Source organism: Nansenia antarctica (genome assembly GCF_963989245.1).
Source record: "Nansenia antarctica genome assembly, contig: SCAFFOLD_847, whole genome shotgun sequence".
Lineage (NCBI taxonomy): Eukaryota > Metazoa > Chordata > Actinopteri > Argentiniformes > Microstomatidae > Nansenia > Nansenia antarctica.
Genome location: NW_027662725.1, coordinates 2,501 through 12,500, shown reverse-complemented (window position 1 = coordinate 12,500; position 10,000 = coordinate 2,501). Strand labels below are relative to the sequence as shown.

Genomic DNA, 10,000 nt, shown 5'->3' with positions numbered 1-10,000 from the left:
TGCTAACACAGACATTGGAGTACACACTAATCCAGATGTTGGAGCGTTAGCCTGGGTGCTAGGGTTAGGTACCTGCAGTGGGCGATGATGGGGCTAGGGTTAGGTACCTGCGATGATGGGGCTAGGGCTAGGGTTAGGTACCTGCAGTGGGCGATGATGGGGCTAGGGTTAGGTAGGGTTAGGGCTAGGGTTAGGTACCTGCATGATGGGGCTAGGGTTAGGTAGGGCTAGGGTTAGGGTTAGGTACCTGCAGTGGGCTATGATGGGGCTAGGGTTAGGTAGGGTTAGGGCTATGGTTAGGTACCTGCAGTGGGCGATGATGGGGCTAGGGTTAGGTAGGGTTAGGGCTATGGTTAGGTACCTGCAGTGGGCGATGATGGGGCTAGGGTTAGGTAGGGCTAGGGTTAGGTACCTGCAGTGGGCTATGATGGGGCTAGGGTTAGGGCTATGGTTAGGTACCTGCAGTGGGCGATGATGGGTCCGGCGTCGGGGGGGTTGCAGGTCTTGACCCGGCGCAGGAAGGCCAGGAAGGGCGTGGGGTACTCTGGGACGCCGTGGTCGGGCCAGGCCGTGAACTGGAACTGGCGGACCTCCCGCTTCTCACTGGACCCGTTCTGGAGGGGGGGGGAGAGAGTCAGGACCTGGGTGTGTGTGTGTGTGTGTGTGTGTGTGTGTGTGTGTGTGTGTACTTCGCTGTGGGAGCCTATCAGGACAGCGATCGTGATGGTGAGAGTCTGGAGGGGGGGGTGTGTGTAGAGTCTGGACTGTGTGTGTGTGTGTGTGTTGTGTGTGTGTGTTTGTGAGTGTGTTTGACTTTTTTTGTTTTGTTTTGTGTGTGTCTGTCTGTGTGTGTGTTTGTCAGCGTGTGTGCGTGCGTGTGTGTGGGCGTGCGTGCGTGCGTGTGAGTGTGTGTGTGTGTGTGTGTGTGTGTGCGGGCGAGTGTGCGTGTGAGTGTGTGTGTGTGTTTATGAGTGTGTGTGCGTGTGGCCATATGGATATGCCTCATGTAACAATGTGGTTTTCAATAAGAGTGAGAGAAACTGAACTGACTCATCGTCAGTCGCCCATTCAAAGCACGTTCATGATGACTTGTACCAGAAACAGTCATCATGTCGAATCACCTCAGCTAACGTAGCATGTCGCTAACGCATCTGAATGTGAAGTCATGCTGCAGAGGAGTCCTAGCTAGCTGTCTGCACCTCCCACCTCTGTTACCTAGGTGACATGTCAACCACGCCTACCACCTCTGTTACCTAGGTGACATGTCCACCACGCCTACCACCTCTGTTACCTAGGCGACATGTCCCCCACGCCTACCACCTCTGTTACCTAGGTGACATGTCCCCCACGCCTACCACCTCTGTTACCTAGGTGACATGTCCAACATGCTAGGTGTCTGTTACCTAGGTGACATGTCCAACATGCTAGGTGTCTGTTACCTAGGGTGACATGTCCAACATGCTAGGTGTCTGTTACCTAGGTGACATGTCCACCATGCTTGGTGATGTTACCTAGGTGACATGTCCACCACTCGCCAGCCGCAGTAAAGGACACACGGGTTCGACACCATCGCACACATTTTGACGCATTTCATTTCAAGGCTGCGGCAGAGATGGAAATGTTTCCTCATGGTGAGAGAGAGAACCCCCCCCCCCCCCCCCCCCCCTCCCTCCCCACTCTCACTCACCCCCCCCCCCCGCCCCTCCTCCTACTCCCTCCCCTCCCTCCCCACTCTCATCGCTCCTGCCCTCTACTTTTTCCCTTTCTTCCTGGAAGCTCTTTAAAGGAAGCGTTTGAATTTCAATGCTGTGTTTCTGCTTCCCTGACAAGAGTTTTTTTGCTGAATAAATGAATAAATAAGCGAGGTAATTAAAAGCAAACTGACCTAGATTCCTGCTTTTTTTTTTTCTCTCTCTTTTTTGGCCATTCCCTCCTTCCCTCATCCCTTCGCTTTGTGTGTTTCCGCAGCGGTGGATTCATCACTTTAGAAGGCTGCATGTCACTGCAGGATATGCATACATATGGATGTCTTCTTTTTGGCTGCTTAGTAACCGTGTGTGTGTGCGTGTGTGTGTGTGTGTGTGTGTGTGTGTGCGTGCTTGTGTCTTGTTGTTGCCTATTTTCGAGAACAGCACAATGACGAACCGCACCGGTACAGAAATGAAGAAGTGAGAGAGACGGAGAAATGGGTGGAGAGAGGGAGGGAGGGAGGGAAGGATGAAATACAGGGAACGAAAGAAAGGAATGAAAGGGAAAGAAGGATGCGGAGGCTCTGTGAATTCCGACGACTACATACCCAACCCCTAAAATCACTTAACGCTAACCAAGCTACACCTCTTAGCTCGGTTACATAAGACCAGAGCTCTGCGTTCGTGTCCGTGTTCATCTCCTCAACCTCCACTCTCCTCCACCACCGCCATCTAACAGGCAGCACTTAAGACAGACCTATCTGTTTAAAAAGACATTTTCTGTGGAGACGCGTAATCCTTTACATCCTCCCCCCCCCCCTCCTCCTCCCCTCCCTCCCTCCCTCCTCTTCCCTCCACATCCTCTCATGTCTCTTTTCTTCACTTACATGTTTCCTTGACCGCCAAGCATCGTCGGCGGGGGTGGGGGTGGGTGGGTGTGTGTGTCTGTGTGGGGAGGGGATCCGCCGCAGTCTGCCAATTATATATGTAGCTTTTGCTTTCCGCTCACTTTAGCTAAGTGCTTCTCGTTGGCAGACGTGCATTAAAAGATGATGGATGGAAAAAAAACATGAGAGAGAGGAAAGGAAAGGCGAGAGGTTGTTTCTCTGGCTTTTGGAGATTGGGGGGGGGGAGAGAGGGGGGGAGGGGGGGAGGGAGAGAGAGAGGGGGGGAGAGAGAGAGGGGGGGAGGGGGGGAGGGAGAGGGAGGGGGGGAGTGAGAGAGAGAGAGAGAGAGAGAGAGAGAGAGAAAGAGAGGTTGTTTCTCTGGCTTTTGGAGAGAGAGCAAGAGAGACAGAGAGAGAGAGAGAGAGAGAGAGAGAGAGAGAGTGACAGAGAAAGCGAGAGAGAGAGAGAGAGAAAGAAAGTGTGACCGAGAGAAAAACACGGCAAAGCAAACAAATTCCCCCTCTCCTCTCCCTCCTCCACCTGTTCTGTTCTGCCACCTCTGCTTTGTTTATCGTCGGCTGAGGAGAATGTTGTGTAGCTAGCGAGCGTGCGCCGCCGGCCGGGAGAGAGAGAGAGAGAGATAGCTCTCTGTGAGTTACGCTGTCAGCTACACAGAGGCAGAGACGGACTCCCTGAAGGAGGCTTCTCTCCAGAGGGAGCGGCGAGGCGAGGCTACACATATAACAAGCCACATTACAGCCAAACGCCTTTCAGTCCCCGTCCCTTTGCTAAGGATTATTTATACACTGACTACATCCCTCCTTCTCAGACATCAGGACCAGAAGAGGAATGCGATGCATCTACACATGATGTCATGTTACCTATCGCTTTGAGTTGCATTTCATGTACGAAAGGTGCTATATAAATAAAGCTTTACTTACTTACTTACCTAGCTACCTTAACTGTACATAGCTCATAACTGTGTATACACCTCGAGACTAGCGTACTTGCCATGCTGTACCTGTCAGTGTTATTGTTGTGTTTTTATATCATGTTCTTGTATCCAAGGGCGTAGGTTTGGTGTTAACTTTGGTAGGGAAAACAACATCAGAATGATCTAATAATGACTTCGCTCCAAAGATAATCGCTTTATAAGATTAAGCGAATGAGTTTGCTCAAATATTGGGAGGGACATGTCCCTACCATCCATATGCAAACCTACACCCTTGCTTGTATCACTATTTTGTGAGCTTAGAATGAGAAGGTTCTATCTCCGTTTAGGGCAGTTCAGAGATATTGAGCCGCGTCAACGTTTTTACATTCCATTATGTTCTGTGAGATGGAACCTTTGTGTTTTATTAATTATTAACTCAAAAATGTCAACATTTAAAAAAATAACACCACACAGGCATTAATAAACACCTAATGGATCAGATTATGTAAAAAAACTCAATTTGGACAAAAATGGAGATAGAACCTTATCATTCTAACGTCACGATTTGCACTTCTGGTTAGATGCTAAACTGCATTTCATAGTCTGGTACTTGTACTCTCTGCCATGACAATGAAGTTGAATCTAATCTAATCTAATCTGATCTAATCTAAATGTGCAGTCATATCAAAAGTAGTGTGGAGAGGTTTCACGGGTGAGTACGTTTGTTTTCTTTTACCGCACGAAGCACGGTTTCGCATTAGCTTTCAAACGTCTGCGTTTTACAAAACAGCATCCATCAGACCCTCCTCCCAAAAGCGCTTTGATAGATTTCACCTGCTTCCTAATTAAACAAACAAACATTTAGCCAGCTACCGGGAATCGGGGAGACAAACGTCTCCCTGAGGGGTCGCTCGGGGAACTTTGTGCGTGCGGATGCAAAAACACCTTGTTGTTCTCATCATCGCCGTACACTCCAATTATAATGAGTGTCACACACACACTACATTCTGAGGGTGCTGGGACATAACAGTATTGCTGAAGCACTGAGATTCGACGGTGGCCTTTTGTACGACGTCTTTTCGAGACAGGCTCAAACACACACCTCCTCTACCGGCCTCTACCTCAGCAGTGCGTGTGTGTGCGTGTGGCAGAAATGCTGCGGATCTCTCACGCTTGCGGCTTCCACACGCTGCTGTGTGTACTGCCAGCCCTGTCTCTGTAGACTTAGAAAACCCAGGATTGTGTGTAAACGCAAACCACTGAGGAAGTATGCACTGTACTGACTATGTACCGAAAGGGATAGGGAAATGTATTCTGCTAATGAGAAGATGGATAGCGGTTACTAAGCGTTAAGGCAGAGGTTGTACATTGTTTCCCTTTTCTTTTCTTTTTTTTTGTATTTTATCTTTACCTTTTCTTTTTACTGTTTTCCCCTGCTTTTATATTCATTTTATGCTTGTATACATTTGTATATTGCATATTGTATATGTCTTTATATTCACTTTATGTTTTTATCCCTGTTGTAAAGCACTTTGAGCTGCATTTCTTGTATGAAAGGTGCTATATAAATACCACCTAAAAATGTACTTACTTACTTACTTACTGTAGTGTGAAGATGAGGTGTGTTTCGTCAGTGTGTAATAGGGTAAGATGGTGGTCTATGATATGGTGTGTTACGTCGTTGTATGTAAAAGGTGACACTAGTGTAGTGTGTCCAGCGGTGCAGTGCATGATGGGTAGCTACCTTGTGCAGGGAGAAGGTGCGCACGCAGAAGGTAGCCAGCTCTATGGTGTCCAGCAGGGTCACCTGGGTCATCCCGTAGGTCTCTGTTCCTCTGCTGGGCCAGTACTGGTCACACTTGATCTGAGGAGGAGAGAGAGAACAGTACTGGTCACACTTGATCTGAGGAGAGAGAGAGAGAACAGTACTGGTCACACTTGATCTGAGGAGAGAGAGAGAGAGAGAGAGAGAGAGAGAGAACAGTACTGGTCACACTTGATCTGAGGAGAGAGAGAGAGAACAGTACTGGTCACACTTGATCTGAGGAGAGAGAGAGAGAGAGAGAGAGAGAGAGAGAACAGTACTGGTCACACTTGATCTGAGGAGAGAGAGAGAGAGAACAATACTGGTCACACTTGATCTGAGGAGAGAGAGAGAGAGAACAATACTGGTCACACTTGATCTGAGGAGAGAGAGAATAAGGGGGGAGGGTTACTCACACACCCAGCACTCGAGTTGAGGGGGGATGGCGTCCCCCCTGAAATAAAAAACGGTCAAAATCATCCCCCTTCTAAAACTGCCATCCCCCCTTTCCATCCCTTATGTCATTTTATCAGTGAACGTGGTATTACTGCTATTTCAACATTTAGTTTTGCGCATATTGAGTAAAATACTGCGGGTGAGGGGGGGGGGCACGCACACATGCAATTACATTTTTACCACCAAGTCACTGACACTGAAGTCACTGACGCTGTGGGGATGCTAAAATTGTCCCCATATGATAAAATCCACCCTCTTTTACAACATGAGTACTGAACACACCCACACCCACACACACGCACACATACACAAATCGCCTCGACCCCCATTAGTTCAGCACCGGCCCTCTTTAAAAGAACATGTCTTAATACACACGTCTGTCTGTGGAACTGCAGAATCACTCCCCCTTCTGTACTTTGTTTCTGTACTTCCTGCCTCTTGGCCAGGTCGTCATTGTAAATGAACGAACCGGTTCTCAACTGACCTACCTGGTTAAACGAAGGTTAAATACGAAAATCTAATAAAAAACGCCCTCAACTAACCCCCAAACACCTTTCCGCTTCCTCTCAGTAACAGTGATCAAATCCAGAAGGGGTTAAACGTTTCGCTTCCAGCAAAGCTACGGCGGTGTATCTAAGACCTGAGCACCCATCCCCCCATGCCCAAACGGTTACCCTCAGTACAACCCTAATGAAGATTCATTCAATATGGAGTGTGGCGCCCCCCCCGCCCCCCCCCCGCACCAGTCCCTGATGCGAGGTGACAGTTAGAGAGGGGAGAGCGTCGCTCTAACGATCTCCTTGAGTTTGCAGGTCGACACCGTCGCCTGTTAACCCTGATCACATGTGACATTGGCGGAACGCACACAGAGGTGGGAGAGGTAAACAAATAAAAAAGGCAGGGATGGAGGGGTAGGAAAGGAGGGATGGAGGGGTAGGAAAGGAGGGATGGAGTGGTAGGAGAGGGTAAGCCGGGACACCTAGGGTAAGAAAGCTGAGGTTGACAGATGCTAGCTTAGTGTGGTTTCTGTGGTGGATTAGCTGCCACCCTCTATACTCTGTATAACCTTTATACATCCACAACATTGTACTACTGTGATGCACCTGAAAAACATTCCCCATATCTCACTTAAACTACTTTTTCATAACAAGCACACTCGCATATTCTCAGGAAATAAAGAGTCATATCTCCTGTATGTACTGTATATATATATATGTATACATACCCGGGACTTCTCCTCCAGGCGAGTCATCATGACCACAGTGGCGGCCCGCTGCTCCCACACCATCCTCCAGAAGTCCCCGAAGGTCTCCGGCAGCGGCCCCTGGGTAGCGATGTACGCGTTCTGCTTCCTGTAGCCGTCGATGTAGTTGGAGTTGATGTAGTCGCTGCCGGTGATACCTGAAGGCAAGGCAAGGCAGGTTTATTTGTATAGCACATTTCATACAACAGGGGCAATTCAAAGTGCTTTACATACATTATTTACAATTACAGCAAGAGGAGCATAACAAAATAAAAATTACAATGAATAAAAGCAAATATAAGAAGTAAATAGATAAAACATTTAAAAATACAATAGTTCATGGAAAAAAGACATTGATAGAAGTGTTTGTGTTTAATCATAACTGCTGCAAAACATGAAGGTTTTTAGCTTAGATTTAAATATTTTAAGGGTTTGGGCCTGTTTGATTTCTTCAGGGAGTTTGTTCCAGGAGCATGCAGCAGCGTGACTGAAAGCTGCTGCATCGTGTTTTGTTTTGAAGAGGAAAAGCGATAGAGGAATAGATTAACCAGAGGAAACTGAGAGAGCTGGAACATGAACACGAATACGAGAAGGCTTGGGTTGTAAAGGCCAAATGGCCATTTTGTGTGTCTCACAAAGAGGAATTGTCATATGTGTTCACTGCTCAGATTCAAGAGGCTTACCGAGGTCGTGTACCGTCATTGTGTTCATCTAATCATTCAGTTTCTATGACTGGTGCATCGGGCGCAGCTGAGCTAAATACTAGAGCATAATCGTGTTTTTTTTCTCCCAGGGAAAGACCTTCAACTGAATGGTCTGTGCTCGGTACGGTGCTACAGTATGTGTCAGACGGGCATTGAAGAATCTCGGTGAGAATCTTCTTTTGAGAGAAACCGATCAAGGACAGACAGCGCTGGAAAACCCACTTACACACTTACACACTTACACACTTACACACTTACACAGAGTGGGAGTTCACTCACAGCTAACCCTTCCTTCTTTGTGTCTTTCTTCTCTCTTTCTATCGTTCTATCTTTCTTTACTCTTACTTGTTGTCTCGGCTACTACATTTGTATTTGTCACTCTTTCCTTTTTCCCCCCGTTCTCTCTCTCTCTCTCTCTCTCCTTCTCCCTCTCTCTCTGTATCTCACACTATCTCTCTCTCTCTCTCTCTCTCCCCTTCCCTCCCCCTCTCTCTCTCTGTCCCTCTCCCTCTCTCTCTCTATCTCTCCCTCTCCCTCTCTCTCTCTATCTCTCCCTCTCTCTCTCTCTCTCTCCCCCCCTCTCCCTCTCTCCCTCCCTCTCTCCCTCTCTCTCTCTCTCTCTCTCTCTCTCTCTTTCTCCCTCTCTCCCTGGCGGTGGCTGTGCCGTGGTGGAAGCCGTGTGATTTAGTGTTGACGTCGGAGTGTGAGGGAGTGAGATGGAGGGTCGCCGGGCCTGTCGGTAAATCAGAGACCAGAGCCCAGAGTGACCCTCTCTCTCCCCCATCCCTCCCTCTCTCTCCCCCATCCCTCTCTCTCTCCGCCATCCCTCCCTTTCTCTCCCCACCGCCAGCACGGCCTGTCACACACAGGCCCCACTAAATCTCCCCTAAAGTAGCCCTCCTGCATGCTGGGGGGGAGTGTGTGTGTGTGGCTGTGTGTGTGTGTGTGTGTGTGTGTGTGTCCTCCTCGTGTCCAGCCTAAAAAGCCTGAAGTCATTGAATCCACCCTTTCTACTTATTACTGTATATTATTTTTCTGTTTTGGGGTATTAGCATATTCAATACATATTTAATTGTTCATGTAAAATGGGTGCTTTGAAGCTGTGCTGTGCTATTTTGTCTTATCAATCTATCTACAGTATCTATCTATCTATCTATCTATCTATCTATCTATCTATCTAGAGACAGTATCTATCTGTCTGTCTGTCTGTCTGTCTGTCTGTCTCTGTCTGTCTATCTATATGTATCTATCTATCTATCTGTCTATCTATCTATATCTATGTCAATACAGGTTATTCTGCGTAGCTTTATATAACACTAACAAGTGTAACGCTAACATTTAGTAGAATAGTAGCCACAGAGACACTGCGCTGGCCTGCGACCACGCTCACGTTACTGTCACGTCTCTCAACTGACGTTTTCTCACTTTAGCGATACACAATGAAACAGTCGACTGGGCTAATTTAAGAGCAGAGACGTGACAAAGAGCTAGGCAACAACCGGGGGGGGGGGGAGAGAGAGAGAGAGAGAGAGACAGAGACAGAGAGAGGGAGAGACAGAGAGAGAGAGAGACAGAGAGGGAGGGAGAGAGACAGAGAGGGAGGGAGAGAGACAGAGACAGAGAGAGGGAGAGGGACAGAGAGATAGAGAGAGAGACAGAGACAGAGAGGGAGAGGGACAGAGAGAGAGACAGAAAGACAGAGAGAGAGAGACAGAGAGAGAGAGAGAGAGGGAGAAAGAGGCAAACGTCATTAAAAAGGATTCCACGTCGCACAATGCGATTGTGGCGCTTTTGGCTTTAGTCATAGCTAAGTGAACAGAGAATGGCTTGCGTGCATGAATTGTTCTTCTGCTGCGACTAATAGCAAAATCACTGCACTGTAAAATGGAAATCGCAGACTTGATTAATTTATGTATTTATGGACGGCTTTTTGCCCGGGATGATTTTGTTATGCATGTTGTCGCACTCTCAAATTGGGACTGAATTGCGAGCCCCATCAAAAATCAAGTCGGAATAGAAAAGAGTTGGAAAACACCCCCCCCCCCAGAAATGTTGAATCAGAGGTTGGCAGTGTTAGGAGAAGGTTAAGAGATGCCAAGAGTACGGCAAGTTTCAGTGTTCATTGTCGCTTAACACTAGAACAGCCATGGGTGCCGCCGTCTAATGATCGCAAGGTTGGCAGATCGGCGGTTCGAGCCCCGGCTGGCTACATGTCGAAATGTCCTTTGGGCAAGACACTGAACCCCCAAATTGCTCCCAGTGAGCGGGCCGGCCGGCGCCTTGC

At 48.1% G+C, this 10,000-nt stretch overlaps 1 protein-coding gene across 1 annotated transcript in view; it reads right to left on the bottom strand.

The window, feature by feature from the left end:
* The window catches only part of LOC308175506 (receptor-type tyrosine-protein phosphatase S-like), a gene marked incomplete at both ends in the record, with an annotated part of 13,359 nt that overhangs the window by 3,091 nt on the left and 268 nt on the right, over positions 1 to 10,000 (bottom strand). The window contains 3 exons of the mRNA XM_080551165.1: positions 460 to 614; positions 5,254 to 5,373; positions 6,995 to 7,170. Coding sequence (XP_080407291.1) covers positions 460 to 614; positions 5,254 to 5,373; positions 6,995 to 7,170 — 451 coding nt within the window. The remainder of the gene's footprint in view (positions 1 to 459; positions 615 to 5,253; positions 5,374 to 6,994; positions 7,171 to 10,000) is intronic.